A 20356-nucleotide genomic window follows, 5' to 3' on the forward strand; every position below is an offset into this window, starting at 1 on the left:
TCTGTGTACCTTTGCAGTTGAAATTTTTTTTGCAGTGAAACAACGGAACATTTTTGTATGTATTTAACAAATTGGGATGAGTACTATGTAAGCATATAATAAAGAAAACTCACTTGGGGGAAGTCACAGGAATCTGTGTCTGGATAAGCTCTCATCTTTCAGGGCTTTTCTGCCATAGGAATCTACGGCGGATCCGGAAATGTCAGCGTGGTCGAGAGCAGCAGGAAAAGGAAGGGAAGGAAGGAAACAGTAAGAAGACCATGGAGAATGTGGATAGTCTGGATAAGCTGGAGTGTAGATTCAAGCTGAATTCCTACAAGATGGTGTATGTGATCAAATCAGAGGACTATATGTATCGGAGGACTGCCCTGCTCCGGGCTCATCAGGTGAGAACCAGTAACTAATTTCTGTACACATCTGCCACCCTAGCTAGGAGCAGGGGAGGCCCAGAGTCTTCTGATTGTTTCTCTTTGTTTATGCAAACCTGTTCTTGGAGCTGAGACTTAGCTGAGGAAGTAGGTATGTTGGTTTGCTAAGGATGCTGTGACAGAGTACCACAGAGTGTGGCTTAAACGACAAAAGTTCTGGAGACTAGAAGTCCAAAGTCAGGTGTCAGCAGTGTTGGTTCCTTTTGAGGACTGTGAGGGACAATCTGTTCTAGGCCTCTCTTAGCTTCTGGTTCTTTGCTGGCAATCTTTGGCATTCCTGGGCTTGTAGATCCCTGCCTTTATCTTCATATGGTGTTTCTACCTGTGTGTATGTCTGCCTCCAGATAAGGTCACGTTTGGAAGTACTGTGGGCCAGGACTTCAATATTTGATTTTTTGTTTGTTTGAGACAGTCTTGCCTGACACAGCCTCCCAAAGTGCTAGCTTTACAGGCACGAGCCACCACACCCAGCCAACATAAGAATTTTAGGGAGAACACACTTCAGCCCGTAAGAGCACATAAATACCTGGTGGCACCTTTTTAGTGAATTTACTCCCAGTATTTACCATGGATATTTACATCTCAAGTAGTATCTGATCGTTTGCTTGTATGAATTCTACCTGTTTTTACATTCTGTCTCAATTGTGAAACCTTCCTGCTGCAGCTGTGTACAGGGTGTTATGCCAGGCCCTGGGACTACAGCCATGAAGTTGATCAGATGAAGTAATGTGATGATATGCACTACCAGGGAAACAAATCAGGTGCAGTGATCAAGGGTAACTAGCATACAGGCCTTGCTTTCACTGGAGGAGGCTTCTCAAAGGAGGTGATGCTTGAGGCCTGAATAATGACAAGGAATTAGCCTGGTGAAGAGTAGAGGATGGGTGTTTTCTAGACAAAACAGCAAGTACAAGGCTGGGAGGAAAGAACATGGCATATTCAAGAAACTACAGACACCGTTGTGGCTCAAGGTTGCATGAAGTTAGAAGGGTAGGCAGAGGCCACATTACTTTGTCTAATAGGCCATGGTTTGGAGTTTGTTTGAGATGCATTGGGACATTTGACAAAGATAGCTTGGAGTGCTATGAGGAGAGTGGAGATGGGTATGTATAAAGTTGGAAGAGCAGAGACCACTCAAGGGTGCCCTTGTCCAAATGAGATTTGGGGACCACCCAGACTACTAGGGTGGCAGTGGAATTGCAAGAATTACATTGTAGATTTTATGTGTTTATTTTTGAGACAGAGTTTCACTCTTGTCGCCCAAGCTGGAGTGCAGTGACCCAATCTCGGCTCACTGCAACCTCTGCCTCCTGGGTTCAAGCGATTCTCCTGTCTCAGCCTACTGAGCAGCTGGGATTACAGGCACGCGCCACCACGCCTGGCTGATTTTTTGTATTTTTAGTAGAGATGGGGTTCCACCATGTTGGCCAGGCTGGTCTCAAACCCCTGACCTCAAGTGACCCACCCACCTCAGCCTCCCAAAGTACTGGGACTACAGGCATGAGCTACCACGCCTGGATGTAGATATAATTTAGATATTTAATTGACAAGAGATGGTATTGGATCAAATGTGGGGGTAAGCAAAAGGAGGACATCAAGGATGGTGCCTAATTCGTTTTGGGGTTTTTTGGTTTGTTTTGCTTAAGTGGATATTTTAGGGGCTCACCTGTTAATAGAAAAGGGTTATGAGGTTTAGGAGACAGACGAAGTGCGTTTTAAGTTTGAAAGGACTACAAAACTTTCAAGTGGGAGATGTTGAGCATACAATTTAATGTATGATTATCCCTCGAATGACACGGGGTTTGGGGCACTGGCCCCTGCACAGTCAAATCTATGTATAATTTTTGACTCCCCCGGAATGGAACTACTGATAGTCTACTGTTGACTGGAAGGCTTACTGATAAACAGTTGATAGACATACTTTGTATGTTGTATGTATTATATATACTGCATTCTTTTTTTCTTGTTTTCTTTTTTTTTTTTTTTTTTTAATGGAAATAGACACGGGGTCTCCTTACATTGCCCAGGGCTGGTCTTCAGGGGTTCAAACAACCCATCTGTTTCAGCCTCCTAAAGTGCTGGGATTACAGGTGTGAGCCACTGTGCCCAGCCTATACTGTATATTCTTACAATAAAGGAAGTTAGAGAAAAGAAAATGTTAAGTCATATGCAAGAGAAAATATATTTACTCTTCATTAAGTGGATGTGGCTCATCATAAAGGGTCCTCATTCTCATCTTGTTGAGTAGGCTGAAGAGGGAGGAGGAAGGGGAGGGGTTGGTTTTGCTGTCTCGGGTTTGGCAGAGGTGGAAGAAAACTTGCCTATCAGTGGCCCTGTGCCATTCAAAGCCGTGTTATTCAGGAGTCTGCTGTACTTCTCTCATGGCATGGAGGGAAGCGCAGTGGCATGATCTCAGCTCACTGCATCCTCTGTCTCCTGGGTTCAAGAGATTCTCTTGCCTCAGCCTTTCGAGTAGCTGGGATTACAGGTGTGCACCACCACGCCTGACAAATTTTTTTTGCTATGTGTGTGTGTCTGCCTGTCTCTGATTCACATTATTTGGGACACTGGGCAACAGCAGTTTTGTTTTTGTATCTCTTCTAGTATCCTTGCATGTGGTCACCAATAAATTTTTACTGGGTGTGTTGGTGGGAACAGAACCCCCTGCAGAAGATCTGGCAAGCCTGGACTCTGCTTGCCAGGGTAGGGTAACACAATGGAGGGAGAGTGGGTTTTAAGCCCTTTGCTTTGCACTATCTGGCTTAGAAGTGGATTTCCATGCTGATAGAAGTGATCAGTGGCTCACTGGGTCCTACCCAGGATACATTAGAGCAGATTGGTAAAACCAAGGAAATGTGGGGTTTTGGGTTTTTGTATGTTTGTTTTTGGAGACAGGGTTTGGCTCTGCCATCCAGGCTGGGGTGCGGTGGTACGATCTCAGCTCGCTGCAACCTCCACCTCCCAGCTCAAGCGGTCCTCCCACTTCAGCCTACCGAGTAGCTGGGACTACAGGATTGTGTCACCATGCCCGATTAAGTTTTGTATTTTTGTAGAGATGGGGTTTTGTCATGTTGCCCAGGCTGGTCTCAAACTCCTGAGCTCAAGCGAACTGCCTGCCTCGGCCTCCCAGAGTACTAGGATTACAGGCGTGAGTCACTGCGCCTCGTCGGAAATGTGTCTTTTTAACACATTCCCTAGGTTATACTAATGCATGCTAAAATTGAGAACACTGAGCTTTTTCAGCCCAGAGCCTGTGTTCACATTTCTTTGGAGGCGTTATGGATTTTCATGCCCTCACATGTTCTATGTTCTTACTACTTTAACTTCTCTATAAACAGAGAAGCTTTTTTTTTTTTTTTTTTTTTTAAAAGAAAAAAACAGTATCTAAGACTTGAGCCCAATCTCTCCTTTGCTCCTTTAGAAGAAGATTAGGCTTTGTATTTGAAGGGCTCTTTTTTGGTTCTGCTTCATTTAATAAAAAATATTTTTTTTCTGTTTTGCAGTCCCATGAGCGTGTAAGCAAGCGTCTACATCAGAGATTCCAGGCCTGGGTAGATAAATGGACCAAGGAGCATGTGCCCCGTGAAATGGCAGCAGAGACCAGCAAGTGGCTCATGGGTGAGGGGCTGGAGGGCCTGGTGCCCTGTACCACCACCTGTGATACAGAGACCCTGCATTTTGTGAGCATTAACAAGTATCGTGTCAAATACGGCACAGTATTCAAAGCCCCTTAACTGCAAAGCCAGAGCAGATAACTTGGGGTGTGTGTGGGGGTGTGTGTGTAGGCCTATGCATTCACACACTGAAGAAACAAGGAAGATGCCTTTCAAGCCTCACTGGGCCTCTCTGGGACATGGCCACCTGACCTGTGTGTGGCTGGTGCAGCCTGGCACCAAGTGGGCTACCTGTTAGGAACATGAATACCTTACAAAGCTGAAGCTGGAACTTTTCCAAAGGGTTTTGGGTATAGCCTGCCCTGGAGGGGAAGGAAGTCCTTGCAAGCAAAGACGTGCAGTTTGCTTGCACACACCAGCAGAGCTAAGACTGGAGTCTCCTGTGGCCTAACTTTCAGTGAGGGAACCGGATGCTGTTCACACTTTTGACTGGATGGAGATGCATTTACAAAACAGACTGGGGAAGGACTTAATACTCAAATGGATTGGAACTATCATGGTCAGTGCTCCTCTCCCCTCCCCACAAAAGGAAAAAAAAAAAAAAAACTGGATTTGATTTTTTTTTTCTGGTCACTTGAGCACATCTAAGATCACCCATTAGGTTTTATCTGGGACCTGCAGTTTGGCTTTGGGATTGATCATCTTGTGGATTTTATTCCTGACGAATCCCTTGCTGCCTACCCTTTCCTTTGGTTCTCAACCTCAACGAGTTCAAATCAGTCGTCCTTTTTAGCTCCCGTGGAACTGTTTTGTATCTGCCTCTTTACTAGTCTACCCTAGTGCCATCCACCAGCTTTACTCTCTGACACACACATGCACACACACACGATTTTAACTTGTTTTTTTGTACATAATGTACATACTGTCAATTTTTTATTAAAAGAAATATGCTTTGATGTGCTAGCATAATTGCTCTAGCTTCTTGTGTACCATAGTACTGTGTGGCTTCAGATTTAGTACCTATGAACAGATGTACAAGACATTTATTACACTTTTTACCAAAGGGAGTTATCATTGTAGTACTTTTGTGTAAAACTTGTCTTCCCCTTTGCCCCCAACTTTTTTTTTTTTTTTTTTGTAAATAAATAAAGCTTGGTTCTTACTTAAGGAATAAACTCTCAACCCACGTCCCTTGTCCTCACCAGAAAATACTGTGAAGCAGGGATTTTGGTTTCAGTTCCTTATCCAGGGTAGAAACAGGATTTTGCTTTAAATACTTGTTACTTGTTCCAAATCAAAATATTCCAAAATCTTAGAATACTTCAGTCTTTTAGTACATGTTTTTTCCCCTTGTTCAACTATCTGAAAATATTTTATATTTGGGTAAGTTGTCAAGCTATGTAGTTTGTATTTCTATATATTTTTTCTTATTCACATTGGTGATGGATGGGGGTGAGCAACTTAAATACCAAACCAGTATTTGAAAAAAAGTGTGTATAAGGCATGTGGTATACCTTATAAATGGGGTTGGGAGGGAGAGAATTTGAAATGGGATACCTATTTTTTTAATTACATAAATTTAAACTAGCATTTAAACATGAATGATTAGAATTTTTCTATGTGGTTAACCTGGACTTTCTGAACAAAGACCAACTGAGCCCCTCCCAGTACTCCGGTGGATTTTTCTTCAGCAACCATTCCGCAAGTCTTAGTCGTAAGCAGCAATGTTTTGTGTGTTTTATGTTTGCTTTTTAGTTAAAAATCACCACCACCACCACCACCAAAAAGAAAAATTTTTTGGCTCTTGGATTTTCAAAATACATGGTAGACCTGATTTTAGGCTTTTATTATTGTTTAAAGACAAAGTCTCACTTTATGACCCACACTAGAGTGCAGTGGCACGATCATAGCTCACTGCAGGCTTGACCTCCCAGGCTCAAGCAGTCCTCCCACCTCAGCCTCCTGAGTAGCTGCATGCCACCACACCCAGCTAATTTTTTAACTTTTTGTAGAGACAGGGTCTTGCTATGCTGCCTAGGCTGGTCTCAAACTCCCCTCCTCAAGCTGTCCTTCCACCTCGGCCTCCCAAAGTGCTGAGATTACAGGTGTGAGCCACCAGAGCCGGCCTGATTTTAGGCTGCTTTTGTACTGGGGAGAGGAGACTGTGAGCCAAAGTGTAGGGTGCCAAAAAGAGCTTTGTGGGATAAGATTTTAGGGCAAAACTGGGGCAATGTCGACTTGGGAGTGGTCATATGTACTGATTTTGGGGAAAGATCCTGAGGTTTTCTCAGAAATGATTCACCTATTCCCCTGTGTTCCCTCAAGAAAGGTCATGTTGACCTGGAACCATAGGGGAAATTGGTGGGGTGTGATCAGGGTCAGCCCTGGCTGTTGCTGCCCCTGCACAGTGTTACATCCAGAGCACCTGCCTGCAGGTCAGGATAGGATTTCAAGGCCAAAGTCAGGAGAAAGTCCCAACCCACCAGTGCAACCAACAGAAGACAGTTTTACCTATAGCCTGGGTTTTCACAAGTAGCATTTTTATTCCTCCTGCTGTCTGACATCTGAGCTCCAAGCTCTAAACCCAACCTGTATTATATGCAGCAGCAGGTTATCTTTATTTTAAATCACATTTGGTATTCTGTACTTAGTCACCTTTCCGTGTGATTTGCATTTGAAATGTTGTAAACTTGGTCCGTATTTCCATTAAAATATCAGGGCTAATCTTGTGTATTTTTTTTGTTGTTGTTGTTCCTAATGATTTTATAGACACTCTCTTGGCAACCCCAGGAGAAAAAAACAAAGCTGTCAGTGGAGTACTAGGGGTGAGAATGAAACTGGAGTTCTGTTTCTGGTATTATGACTTCCCTGGACTCTACAGTCCTGTATGGTGAAATACATTTTTCCATTGGAATCGTCAATGCCATGACTGTTCTGCCACCTCAAACTCCAGAGTTTCTGGTGATGTGCAAGAGTTAGCAATATACGTTCAGTAAAGCCTGTAATCGAGGAAGTCGTGGTAACTTGGGCATATAGCTCTACTTTCCTGCTCACTAACACCCTGACCTCCGTCCGGTATGAAAACACCTATTCCGGGTAGTCTGGCTCTCCACGTTAAGCAAACACCACTTTCTGTGTTCAGCGACAGCTAGAGCCAGAGGTCTCCCTGCCGGTTGCTGCTTCTGAGGCTGGGTCTGCAGCAGCTGAGGCTAGTGCCCTTCTTGCTGAATGGCCTAAGTCTCTGTCCCGAGACTTTCAGGAGTTCTCATCGTCAAATTTCCCATTTTATTTTGAGATTTGCCCTGCGGCCCACTATCTCGGACAACATAGGGGAGCCTCAAAAACACAGTTTCTAGCTTCCAACTCGGCTCAAGGTTCAGACAGCAGCTGGGCTTCCGAGTGCCGCCGGTGTGCCAAGAAAAGCTGCCCGGGACCGGGAGGCGCCCTCTGGACGCCGGAACCTTTGGTTTCCTGCCGTGGAGCGGGACTGTAGCGCCAGGGGCCTTCCGGAAAGAGGAGCGAGAGCTCGGCGATGGCGGCTGCGCCGGCCCTGAAGCACTGGCGCACCACAGTGGAACGGGTGGAGAAGTTCGTGTCGCCACTCTACTTTACCGACTGTAACCTCCGCGGCAGGTGTGGCCCTGGTCTCGGTAGCCGGCCGACCGCATCCGTGTGCTTCAGGCTTTCCTTCCGGGGAGAAACCCAAGCTGCAGCCACCCGGGCCGCAGGATGAAGTGCTCGCCGCGGGCAGGGCAGAGGCCGGGGAGGAGGGGGTAGGGAATGGACTGCCGCAGCGCGGCCAGGCAGCCCTCTTGGCGGAGGATCCAGGGAAAGTGCGGCCCCACTGGCCAGCTGGCACCCAGGCGGAAACCGGGCGGCCTCCAGCATGTGCCCACTGGCCCGTCCTACGCAGGCTTTTTGGGGCCAGCTGCCCTGTGGCTGCGCTCTCCAGCTTCCTGACGCCAGATAGGCTTCCCTACCAGGAGGCAGTCCAGCGGGACTTCCGCCCAGCACAGGTCGGCTGCAGCTTCGGACCCACGTAGGTAACGCCCAGCGGGTGGGCGGGGCTACGGGTCTAAGGGAAGTCCCAACCCAGCTCCCGGCCACACCTTCGTTGTCCGCCGTCTGCCCTAGGCAACTATGTGGGATCGAGCAGCACCCTCTGCTGGGAACAGCTCCCTGGTCCCTCAGTCTTCAGGGGATGGTTTTCATCCCCACGTAGCCGCCTCTGGACATCCCTTAGGAAGGGCACCCTAGGGATCACTTACCTTTGACGCCTCTGCCTCTTTCCCTCATCTTGCTTCTCACCTTGTGGCTCCTTTCTTGTGGCTCAAAGCTGAGTACCTTGTGACACTGCAGATTCTTGGAGAGTTTCAAGCCCCGGCCGATACTTTATCCAAGGAAGGATATCAGGATAGGGCTTCTACCTTTGGGCCTATCACAACAGCTCTCTTGCAGATGGTGGACCTGCTGGTTCCGGGTGGAACTGACCATCCCAGAGGCATGGGTAGGCCAGGAAGTTCACCTTTGCTGGGAAAGTGATGGAGAAGGTCTGGTGTGGCGTGATGGGGAACCTGTCCAGGTGAGGAACCCTGCCCTAGGGCCAGGTATGGCCACATTTCAGCCCTGAAATGACTGCAGCCCTTCTCCTGTGGACTCTAGAGAAGCTACAGCTGAGTTGCTCTGCCTACAGGGTGGTATCAGGATTTCAGGACTAAGGAAGTTGTCACTTGGGCATCTCTGCTATTGGTCCTTAGTTTTTATTCCATGTAATACAAACTTATAGGAAAACATTTCAAACAGTTCTAGATAAAGTAATGGATCTCTCCCTATCACCCATCCCATTCCCCAGCTATAACCACTGTTAAATGTCTTGTTCATGCTCCACCCTTATCAGGTTTAGTCCTTATACTCCTATCTAGTAGGTCTTTATACCCATTTACAGATTAAGAAACTGAGATGTGTAGAGGTTAGTTCACTCACTCAGGTTCACACAGCTTCCATTTCAAGTTGGATTGACTCAATCTGGGGTTAAGACTGTTCTTCCTGGCTACAAGAAGGCAGAGACCTTCCCTCCCTCCCTTCACTGACTCAGCAAATATCCCCTGGTGTCCATTCTGGGCCATACCCTTAAGCACTAGGGTGTGGCAGAGAATGAGGCAAACCTGCCCTTAACTTCATGGAGTTTCTTTTCAGGTATTTATTTGGGGGTGCAGAGGCCACCAGAATCCACACTCAGGCCGCCTAACCCCTTTCCAGGGCCCTTCCCATAAGACCATGGCTTTGCCACTGGTAAACAGGGGCTATTTGGTGCTCATGGTGCTGGCTGCCATGGGAATTGGGGCATCTACTGCCAAGGGTCCCTGATTTGCCAATCTTGGCCCTGCTTGGGAGAGAGGACCCAGAGCTGGGGACCAGATGGAGGGACCTGTCTCCCCATGGCTTACACTTTATCTGAACTGTCCAAAGGCCTCAAGCCTTGTCTTTCTCACTCCCCTCCCTACTAGGGTTTAACCAAAGAGGGTAAGAAGACCAGCTATGTCCTGACTGACAGGCTGGGGGAAAGAGACCCCCGAAGGTGAGTCCCTGTGCCCTGGTTGATCAGTGCTGTCAGGGAGGGAGTACCAGTGAGCAAGGAGGAGCTGAGGCCCAGAGTGATCTCAGAAGCACCCCTCTGCTCCAGCACAATCATCCTCACATCTCATTGTTTGCTTTTAAAAGCATGATTTTTTCCTAACCATAAAAATAATGGGCTGGGTGCAGTGACCCACACTACCTGGGAGGCTGAGGTGGGAGGATCACCTGAGCCCAGGAGGCCGAGGCTGCAGTGAGCCATGATCACACCACTGCACTACAGCCTGGGCAACAGAGTGAGACTTTGTCTCAAAAATAATAATGTTTGCCTTGTGGTAAATACAGGAAAGCACAAAGAAAGAAATAACTACTGTTATTCCACTCCCTAGAATAGAGATGAACATTATTAACATCTCAGCATTCATGTTCTTTTTTTTTTTTTTTTTTTTTTTGAGACAAAGTCTCCCTCTGTCGCCAAGGCTGGAGTGCAGTGGCGCGATCTCAGCTCACTGCAACTTCTACCTCCCAGGTTCAAGTGATTCTCGTGCCTCAGCTTCCTGAGTAGCAGAGGATTACAGGTGTGTGCCACCACGCCCAGCTATTTTTTTGTATTTTTAGTAGAGAAAGGGTTTCACCATGTTGGCCAGGCTGGTCTCAAACTCTTGACCTCAGGTAATCCACCCTTCTCAGCTTCCCAAAGTGCTGAAATTACAGGTGCAAGCTACCGTGCCCAGCCCAGTATTCATGTTCTTGGTGTATCTTTCCAGCATAGTTTTTTTTTGTTTTTTTTGGGTTTTGTTTTGTTTTGTTTTTTTGAGATGGAGTTTCACTTTTGTTACCCAGGCTGGAGTGCAATGGCACAATCTCAGCTCACTGCGACCGCCGCCTCCCAGGTTCAAGCAATTCTTCTGTTTCAGCCTCCCTAGCAGCTGAGATTACAGGTGCCCACCACCATGCCCAGCTAATTTTTTGTATTTTTAGTAGAGATGGGGTTTCACTCTGTTGGCCAGGCTGTTCTCAAACTCCTGACCTCAGGCTATCCACCCACTTCAGCCTCCCAAAGTGCTGGGATTACAGGCATGAGCCACTGTGCCCGACTCATCCTGGTGTAGTTTTTACTAGTTGAGATTGTATCCTGACTTCTTACATTCCATGTTATAACCTGGACATTTTATGACACCATTAAACACACTTCTTAGACGTTATTATTGTATTTTATATTGATTGAACACTGTTTCAGATGCTTCCAGACACTGGGAGTATGGTGGTGAATAAAATAGTCCTTGCCAACAAAGGGAGACAGGTCTACTCATATAATTACAAAGCTGAAGGCTCTGGAAGAAAATCCTGGGTTGTCCACTGAGGAATTTGCTCTAGACTTAGTGGGGAAGTGGAGTCAGCAAGGCCTCCCTAAGGAAGTCGTGTTTGTTCTCTGAAGCCTGAGTATGGCATCACCACAGCCCAGCCTGTTCTCCAATGAATGGCCCGCCCATGTAAGCCATGTTGGTTTTAGATCTTGGGTCTAAAAGTTCAAGCCTGGGAGATCCGAACATGTTTTAATATGCAAAGAGGGTTCCAAGACCAAGGCAGTGCTTTGCAAAGACAACTTTGGAAATATAAGACTAAACAGCAGTGTAATTTACATGATTCCAAACTGCTACTTATTCTCTCTGACAGCAGGACATAGGATCCATCTGGTATTTGTACCCCAACCCTCCCACATGCGCTCTTGACACACTGTGGGATACTCTGGGTAGTGGATCCTGAAAGCAGACAGGTTGGCCTCAGCTGGATGCCTCCTGGGTGCCCCCTCCTCAAGTCCCCAGAGTGCTGTGCCAGTCCCTTAGCCTGAGGCTGTCTCCCCATGTTTGTAGCCTCACCCTCTATGTGGAAGTAGCCTGCAATGGGCTCCTGGGGGCCGGGAAGGGAAGCATCATTGCAGCCCCTGATCCTGAGAAGATGTTCCAGCTGAGCCGGGCTGAGCTGGCTGTGTTCCACCGAGATGTCCACATGCTCCTGGTGGATCTGGAGCTGCTGCTGGGCATAGCCAAGGTATTTGACACCCCCTGTACCCCCTGCTACCCTCTAGAGCCCTGCTCCAAGAAGGTTGTTCTTTGGGTCAGATAAATGGGACTCTGGGAATCCAGAGTAGGAAGAGGGTTTCCACCTGCTTGAGGGTTGAGAGAATTTTCCTATGTGAAAGGGAGGAGGGAGATGGTGCTGAGCAGGGGGACCAGCAGGGAAAAAGGGTTGGAGGTCAGGGGAGCTCTGCTGAGAGCGCTGAGGAGATCAGTGGGGCCTAGGTCTGGAAGCCATACTTGAAAAGGGGATTAAGGGGCAGAACCCTGCTGCAGGGCCTCGGGAAGGACAACCAGCGCAGCTTTCAGGCCCTGTACACAGCCAACCAGATGGTGAACGTGTGTGACCCTGCCCAGCCCGAGACCTTCCCAGTGGCCCAGGCCCTGGCCTCCAGGTTCTTTGGCCAACGTGGAGGTGAAAGCCAACACACCATTCATGCCACAGGGCACTGCCACATTGATACAGGTAGGACAGCAGCTGGTTGGGCTGGCTGGGGAGGCAGGAGTGCCCTTGAAGACCTGGATGTGTCCTAGAAGCACTGTGTGATGCTCAGCAAGTTCCTGCCCCTCTTGGACCTGAGTTTTCCCCATCTGTAAAATGGGACCAGGGGGCTGGACTGTGGGCTCTGCTTGCTTTGGATTCACTTATTCTTTTTTTTTTTTTTTTTTTTGAGATGGAGTCTTAGTCTTGTCACCTAGGGTGAAGTGCAATGGTGTGATCTCGGCTCCCTGCAACCTCTGCCTCCTGGGTTCAAGTGATTCTCCTGCCTCAGCCTCCTGAGTAGCTGGGATTACAGGCACCCACCACAACGCCTGGCTAATTTTTGTATTTTTAGTAGAGACGAGGTTTCACCACATTGGTCAGACTGGTCTCGAACTTCTGACCTTGGGTGATCCGCCTGCCTTGGCCTCCCAAAGTGCTGGGATTATAGACATGAGCCACTGTGCCCAGCCTCATTTATTCTTTCAACAAAATATGATGCCTCGTGGGGCCCATGCTAGATATTGAGGGTAGGATTATAGAGAAGGATTCAGCAGGCAGAGTTGGTGTCACAATGGTGGGGAGTCTGGGGCACTGGAGAGCACAGAAGAGGTACTTACTCCACCTGGGCTGGGGGATTCCAGAGAGGCTTCCTCAAGTTTGCAGTGTCTTGAGTTTTATGGGAAATCCACGTTTTTAACAAGCTCCTGAAGGTATTGATTCTGATGCAGCTGGAGTTTTGGGATCACAGAACAAGGGCTTTCTCTGCTGTGCCAAGATGTAGGGTAAGGTGTGAGAGGTTCTAAACTGGTAAGGAAGGAACTGCGGCCTGGGGGTCAGGAGAGGCTGTAGCACCTCTGGCAGGACAGCCGGCTCCATCCTGGGAGCCATGCCCCTGTTCCCAGGTATCCGTCAAGTGTGTGCAGTGGCAGGGTAGTCCCTGCTGCCTCTCGGAGGATCCTCTAGGGGATGTCTAATTCCCCAAGAGGACTGAAGCTATTCCGGGACCTGGAGCCTCCATTTCCTGACCTGTATAATTGGACTTATAGCACTGCCGCCTCCTTTCCCCAGCCCCCCCTCCCACCTTGCTGGAGTGAAGTGAAGTGACCGCTCAGGAGAGACACCACAGGGCTTTCCAGGGTGAAGGGCCTGGGATGGGAGGGAGGCTAGGTGACCCTCTGGAACCCCAGCACGGGCCTGGTCAGCCTTGCCGCTCCCTCCATCCTCCACCCCACTCCCTGTTTAGCCTGGCTTTGGCCCTTCAAAGAGACCGTGAGGAAATGTGCCCGGAGCTGGGTGACCGCCCTGCAGCTCATGGAGCGAAACCCTGAGTTCATCTTTGCCTGCTCCCAGGTCAGAGGGACAGCTGTGAGGGGGAAGGGAAGCACGTGGCCCTCCCTGGAGCTCCACAGGCCCTGAAGGTTTCCTGGGCCTGGGGGCAGGGCTGCTCCTCACCCTTAGCCACCCACTGAGTCCCATATGCTCTGTCCTGGGTGGGGCCCTCATCACTCTGGGCCCAGCTCCCCTCAACCTGCCCACAGGCGCAGCAGCTGGAGTGGGTGAAGAACCGCTACCCTGGCCTGCACTCCCGCCTCCAGGAGTTTGCGCGCCGTGGGCAGTTTGTGCCTGTGGGGGGCACCTGGGTGGAGATGGTAAGTGCACTGAGCACCCCTCAGCCTTGAACCGTATGACAACGGCCTTCCTTCAGGTAGCCCCAGCCCTCCTGGCTTTGCTGGTGACTTTCCGCAGGCCACTCATCCCCTGTGTGGCAGGGCTGGCTCATTAGTGCCTGGGATCTCAGGGCCTGGGACTTGAAGGGGGAGGAGAGCCTCCAGCACTGTGACAAGTTGCATGGCCTAGTCCTAGGCACCCCTTCAGGCAGATGGACAGTCAGGCCTGAAGGACAGGGGCCCTTACTGAGTTCCGGCTGTAACTCCCATGTTGGAGCAGCCCTGGCTTCTCCTGCAGGGAGTGGGTTGGCCTGAGTGCCTGCCTGCTCCCCATCCAGCACTGACCTGGGCTGCCTCCCACTTCTTTCACTGCCAGGATGGGAACCTGCCCAGTGGAGAGGCCATGGTGAGGCAGTTTTTGCAGGGCCAGAACTTCTTTCTGCAGGAGTTTGGGAAGATGTGCTCCGAGGTAGGCTGAGAGCTGCTGCATCAGGCTGTGGGCAAGTGGGGCTGGCGCTCGACTTGGAGTGCTGAGGGGCTGAGGCTGGGGTGAGTCCACCTGGAGCTCTGGTTCCTGCACTCCAGGATCCTCTTTCCCAGCAGTTCTGGCTGCCGGACACCTTTGGCTACTCAGCACAGCTTCCCCAGATCATGCACGGCTGTGGCATCAGGCGCTTTCTCACCCAGAAATTGAGCTGGAATTTGGTGAATTCCTTCCCAGTAAGCAGGGACCCAGGGGGGGTCAAGGTCAGAGTGGGTCAAAGTCCCACCTGGCCCATTTGCCTCTTCCCCCTTATTGAGGGGTCCTAGACAGACCACCAAACCCTCACTCTGCTTCTGCCAGGGTCACATAGCAGGCAGGGGCAGGACCAAGTCTGGAAGGCCTGGCGCTGCCTCAGCCCTGACTCTGGCCTCTCTGCCCTGCCTCTGTTTCTCTGCTGGTAGCACCATACTTTTTTCTGGGAGGGGCTGGATGGCTCCCGCGTACTGGTCCACTTCCCACCTGGCGACTCCTATGGGATGCAGGGCAGCGTGGAGGAGGTGAGGGGTCACCTAGGGTGGTGGGGTAGGGGCAGGCTGGAGAGAGCTGGCTTGTCCCAGGCTGATCCATGCTGGCCTGCCCTCACCTGTCTAGGTGCTGAAGACTGTGGCCAACAACCGGGACAAGGGGCGGGCCAACCACAGTGCCTTCCTCTTTGGCTTTGGGGATGGGGGTGGTGGTCCCACCCAGACCATGCTGGACCGCCTGAAGCGCCTGAGCAATACGGATGGGCTGCCCAGGTCAGGCCGGGCCTTGGCTCTCCTTTAGCCCCAACCTGGGCCCTTGCCATGAGCCCTGCCTTCCCTCAGACATTGGACCCAACCCCTCATCTGGACCTTGTCCTGTCCCAATCCTAGACCACGGGTTCCTCCAAACTTCCACCCTGGGGATGGGTGGGGGAAAAGCTGAAGGTGGTAAGGGCTCCAGCCCACCAGAGAGAGAGGCTCTCCTAGGGCATCCGGGGCTGGCAATGTGTGGACGGGGAGCTTTCTGGAGTGGCTTCTTTCTGTAGGGGCTGGATCCTTTGCTCTGGTGTGGAAGAAGGGTGAGCCATGTGGTCTCCAAGGCTGGGAGACCCAGACTTGTGGTCTCCTCAGGGTGCAGCTATCTTCTCCAAGGCAGCTCTTCTCGGCACTGGAGAGTGACTCGGGGCAGCTGTGCACATGGGTTGGGGAGCTCTTCTTGGAGCTGCACAATGGCACATACACCACCCATGCCCAGGTCAGGGGCAGGTTGCAGGGCCGTGCAGGGAGGGTGTGCCCTTGATCTGCAGAGGGTCAGAGAAGGCAGCAGAGGAGAGAGCCCAGGCCAGATCTAGGGGAAGAGAAGTTTGGAGGAGAGAAGTTCAAGACCTGGGTTGGTCAAGAAGGCTTGAAGGAGGCAGTGTCCCTGAAGAAAGGGGTTGGGGCTGCGGGGAGAAGAGGGAAGGCATTTAAGGCAGGTCACTTCCAGAGGCCTTCTCCACGAGGCCCTTGGTGGGGGGGGGTCCTCAGGGATTCTGAGCAAGGGAGGGCTTTGGAAGGTGTCCTGGGACACCTAAGCAGGCTCCAGACTGATCTTCCCATCCCGGGCTCAGATCAAGAAGGGGAACCGGGAATGTGAGCGAATCCTGCACGATGTGGAGCTGCTCAGTAGCCTGGCCCTGGCCCGCAGTGCCCAGTTCCTATACCCAGCAGCCCAGCTGCAGCACCTCTGGAGGTCAGCCTGGTTCTGTCCCTGCCACCCACCTGACTGCTCACTGCAGATACCTCTGTGGCTGCCCCTCCCAGTCTTCCCATCCCTGCCCTTCGCCCCTGCAGGCTCCTGCTTCTGAACCAGTTCCATGATGTGGTGACGGGAAGCTGCATCCAGATAGTTGCAGAGGAAGCCATGTGCCACTACGAAGGTTAGGCTCACAATAGTCCTTCCCGCTCTCTCCAATGCCAGGGCTGAGCCCGGACTGTCTCCTGTGGGATACCCATGGGCTCATTCCAGACCTGTTGCCCACCTATGACCAGCCAGTCTCTCCTCAGACATCCGTTCCCATGGCAATACACTGCTCAGCACCGCAGCCGCAGCCCTGTGTGCTGGGGAGCCAGGTCCCGAGGGCCTCCTCATCGTCAACACGCTGCCCTGGAAGCGGACCGAAGTGATGGCCCTGCCCAAGCCGGGTGGGGCCCACAGCCTAGGTACAAGCTGAGGGGAAGGGTTGCTATTGCAGCAGGAAGGATGGAGGCCAGACAGATCAGGCCTGGGATACCCCTAGGGATCTGGGTGCCCCTGACTGGAGAGTAGTAGCTCATCTTCCACCACCCCACCCCCACCTACGCAAGCTTCCTGAAAGGTCAGGAAGGCTGCACTGATGCCCAGGCCTCACCCCCAGCCCTGGTGACGGTGCCCAGCATGGGCTATGCTCCTGTTCCTCCCCCCACCTCACTGCAGCCCCTGCTGCCCCAGCAGCCTGTGTTCGTACTGCAAGAGGTGAGTCCTGCATGTCCTAGGGGGCAGGAGCTGTGCTGGGATGCTTTCTGACAATTGAGCTCCCCTGCCTGGAGCAAGTAGTGAGGCGGGGCTGGGGTTGGGGTGGGAGGACTTTTGGTGTGGGAAGCCCCTACAGACTCAGCCTCAAGGCCTCCTCCCACAAAGACTGATGGCTCCGTGACTCTGGACAATGGCATCATCCGAGTGAAGCTGGACCCGACTGGCCGCCTGACATCCTTGGTCCTGGTGGCCTCTGGCAGGTGCCAACTCCTTACTGCCCTTTCCCAGTGCCTGGCAAGGAGACCCCAGCCCGTTTCCTCTGTCCCCTGGCCGCAACACTGCCCACAGCAGCCCACCAGTGGCTGTGGGCTGGAACCCACACATGGAGCAGGGCAGGCTGGGCAGTAGTCGCCTGTCCCCTGGGTCTACTCACTCCTACCCCACCAAGAGCAGCTGGAGGGAGCAAGGTCAGATGGTTGTACAGCATCAATCCCATGTCCTTCCAGGGAGGCCATTGCTGAGGGTGCCGTGGGGAACCAGTTTGTGCTGTTTGATGATGTCCCCTTGTACTGGGATGCATGGGATGTCATGGACTACCACCTGGAGACACGGTATGGGCTGGGCAGCATGTGGGGATGGTGGAGGTGGCAGGAACACAGGCTGCTCTGGCTCAGTATGTCCACCCCTGTCCCATAGGAAGCCTGTGCTGGGCCAGGCAGGGACCCTGGCAGTGGGCACCGAGGGTGGCCTGCGGGGCAGCGCCTGGTTCTTGCTGCAGATTAGCCCCAACAGTCGACTTAGCCAGGAGGTCGTGCTGGATGTTGGCTGCCCCTATGTCCGCTTCCACACCGAGGTAGTGGTTGGGGGGGGACAGGGTGGCTGTTTTCCCCAAGTGTGCTTGGTAAGGAGGGGTCAGCCCCAGGCCTGGGTGTGTCTCTTCCTTCCCTGACTTCCACCCTCCATCCTGCTCCCAGGTACACTGGCATGAGGCCCACAAGTTCCTGAAGGTGGAGTTCCCTGCTCGCGTGCGGAGTTCCCAGGCTACCTATGAGATCCAGTTTGGGCACCTGCAGCGACCTACCCACTACAATACTTCTTGGGACTGGGCTCGATTTGAGGTCTGACATGGCAGGGTGCGAGTGGCCTTGGATTCCTCCCTGGCTGGGGAGACTGCTTGTGTGGTACGGGCTGGGGAGGAAGAGGATAATCAACATTTGCTGCTTCCTAAGGTGCGTGCCAGGCATTGCACTAAATGCTTTACATTGGCCGGGCACGGTGGCTCATGCCTGTAATCCCAGCACTTTGGGAGGCCGAGGCAGGTGGATTGCCTGAGTTCAGGAGTTCAAGACCAGCCTGGCCAACATGGTGAAACCCCGTCTCTACTAAAAATACAAAAATTGGCTGGGCGCAGTGGCTCAGGCCTGTAATCTCAGCACTTTGGAAGGCCGAGGCGGGCGGATCACGAGGTCAAGAGATCGAGACCATCCTGGACAACATGGTGAAGGCCCGTCTCTACTAAAAATAAAAAAAAATTAGCTGGGTGTGGTGGCGCACGCCTGTAGTCCCAGCTACTTGGGAGGCTGAGGCAGGAGAATCGCTTGAACCCTTTAGGTGGAGGTTGCAGTGAGCTGAGATTATGCCACTGCACTGCAGCCTGGTGACAGAGTGAGACTCCATCTCAAAAAAAAAAATTAACCGGGTGTGGTGGTACATGCCCTGTTATCCCAGCTACTTGGGAGGCTGAGGCAGGAGAATCACTTGAACCCGGGAGGCGGAGGTTGCAGTGAGCCCAGATCATGCCACTGCACTCCAGCCTGGGTGACAGACTGAGATCCTGTGTGAAAAAAACAAAAAAAGTTTTGCATTTAATTTGATACTCATGATCATTCGGTGGGGTAAGTACTATTATTTATTCATTCCATTTCACAGATAGGAAACTGAGGCTTAGGCAGGTTGGGTGGCATGCCCAGAGCCCCGTGCAGTGGGAGCTGGAGTTCAGTTGTGTGGTTCTAGAGCTTGTGCTCAGCCTAGTGACAGGAGCTCTGGAGTCTACAAGCACAGAGAGGGGCACAGGGCCACCAAGTGGGTCTTGGATCTGCTCTCCAGGTGTGGGCCCACCGCTGGATGGATCTGTCAGAACACGGCTTTGGACTGGCCCTGCTCAACGACTGCAAGTATGGCGCATCAGTGCAAGGCAGCATCCTCAGCCTCTCGCTGTAAGTGGGGTACCCACCAGGCCTGGGAGCTGGCATGGGGACATGGGTCTTCCCGGCCACAACTCCACCAGCTTCAGCCTGGCCCCTACTCGCTCTCCTTACCCCAGCTTGCGGGCGCCTAAAGCCCCGGACGCTACTGCTGACATGGGGCGCCACGAGTTCACCTATGCGCTGATGCCCCACAAGGGTGAGTGCTGGGGACGGTGGGGCCTTCCTGCATCCCTAGACACCTCTCTGCCCTTCTGTGAGCCCAAACCCCAGCAGCCTGGCTCCCTGTTCCTTCTAGGGACATGGGAGGGTAGCCCCCACTCTCCACCAGCATTGTTTCCTGGTCATTCCCCAGGCTCTTTCCAGGATGCTGGCGTTATCCAAGCTGCCTACAGCCTAAACTTCCCCCTATTGGCTCTGCCAGCCCCCAGCCCAGCGCCCGCCACCTCCTGGAGTGCCTTTTCCCTGTCTTCACCCGCGGTCGTACTGGAGACTGTCAAGCAGGCAAGGGGTGGGATGTGCTGGGGGCGGGGTCCTGGACTGGGCCCGCCCTCGGCCCCCGCTCACCAGCCCTGTCCCTCTGCAGGCGGAGAGCAGCCCCCAGCGCCGCTCGCTGGTCCTGAGGCTGTATGAAGCCCACGGCAGCCACGTGGACTGCTGGCTGCACTTGTCGCTGCCGGTTCAGGAGGCCATCCTGTGAGTGGCAGTGCGGGATGGGAGTGGGGGTAGAGTCTCGCCCTCGCAGAGCCCTCATGGCCCCTCCTGTTCTCCAGCTGCGACCTCTTGGAGCGACCAGACCCTGCTGGCCACTTGCCCCTTCGGGACAGCCGCCTGAAGCTCACCTTTTCTCCCTTCCAAGTGCTGTCCCTGTTGCTCGTGCTTCAGCCTCCACCACACTGAGTCCCTGGGGCTGGGGTTTTGTTTGTGGAAGGTTCTGGGGACTCCTAATTTCTGTTTCCCCAGCCTAAAGCAGGGATCAGTCTCTTCTTGTGGAATAAATCCTTGGATCAGGAACCCTGCTGGTAGCCACTGCTCGCTCCCCTTAGGGCCCATCCTCAGGCTTGGGGTCGGGGTGGGAGGTCTGGGGTGGGATGGTTTCCCAGGTATTTGGTGGGTAGGGGCAAGATCCTAAAGTACCTGTGTGTGCAGGGTCTGGGTTGCAGCCCCCACAAGAGATTGGTGACCTCGAGTGACCAAAAGCCAATGAAGAGACCATGAGTTGAGAAGCTCCCCTCTGTGCCAGCAGGCAAAGGGCCTGGGCCTGGGGCTGGGGAGGGGCCGAAGGGTGGGTTTTGCCTGGCTCCTG

The 20356-nt window shown here is 52.2% G+C and overlaps 2 protein-coding genes across 6 annotated transcripts in view; both read left to right on the forward strand.

Moving 5' to 3' along the window:
* The window catches only part of LOC105490991 (SIN3 transcription regulator family member A), an 88459-nt gene extending 81692 nt beyond the window's left edge, over positions 1-6767 (forward strand). For 3 of the 4 annotated variants that reach the window (XM_011757041.3, XM_011757039.3, XM_011757040.3), the window contains exons 20-21: positions 179-386; positions 3932-6767. In XM_011757041.3, coding sequence (XP_011755343.1) covers positions 179-386; positions 3932-4162 — 439 coding nt within the window. In that variant the 3' untranslated portion in view covers positions 4163-6767. The remainder of the gene's footprint in view (positions 1-178; positions 387-3931) is intronic. The other variant, XM_071100959.1, reaches the window with a different exon arrangement.
* A 154-nt stretch (positions 6768-6921) lies between these two features.
* LOC105490994 (mannosidase alpha class 2C member 1) lies at positions 6922-20064 on the forward strand. Of its 2 annotated transcripts, none has more exons than XM_071100960.1 (26): positions 6922-7675; positions 7956-8081; positions 8501-8624; positions 9550-9620; positions 11491-11668; positions 11971-12160; positions 13422-13528; positions 13717-13827; positions 14222-14314; positions 14431-14565; positions 14791-14886; positions 14981-15126; positions 15484-15607; positions 15963-16084; positions 16186-16271; positions 16399-16554; positions 16749-16846; positions 17012-17106; positions 17353-17457; positions 17543-17699; positions 17821-17964; positions 18953-19062; positions 19170-19249; positions 19406-19554; positions 19637-19746; positions 19824-20064. In XM_071100960.1, exons 1-26 carry the CDS (start codon positions 7575-7577, stop codon positions 19948-19950), a joined length of 3141 nt encoding a protein of 1046 aa, XP_070957061.1. In that variant the 5' UTR covers positions 6922-7574; the 3' UTR covers positions 19951-20064. The 2 variants fall into 2 exon arrangements, with proteins under 2 accessions (XP_070957061.1, XP_011755347.1); XM_011757045.3 differs by having other exon boundaries at positions 14449-14565.
* Positions 20065-20356: the final 292 nt, after the last annotated feature.

The sequence above is a fragment of the Macaca nemestrina genome, chromosome 7 (genome assembly GCF_043159975.1).
Source record: "Macaca nemestrina isolate mMacNem1 chromosome 7, mMacNem.hap1, whole genome shotgun sequence".
Lineage (NCBI taxonomy): Eukaryota > Metazoa > Chordata > Mammalia > Primates > Cercopithecidae > Macaca > Macaca nemestrina.

Bases quoted from the DNA above. Each gene is read 5' to 3' on its own strand.
- LOC105490994 (XM_071100960.1), top strand. From the start codon at position 7,575: ATGGCGGCTGCGCCGGCCCTGAAGCACTGGCGCACCACAGTGGAACGG. The intron at 14,315-14,430 runs GTAGGCTGAGAG...CCTGCACTCCAG, and splicing joins TTGGGAAGATGTGCTCCGAG to GATCCTCTTTCCCAGCAGTT. The intron at 17,700-17,820 runs GTAGTGGTTGGG...TCCTGCTCCCAG, and splicing joins ATGTCCGCTTCCACACCGAG to GTACACTGGCATGAGGCCCA.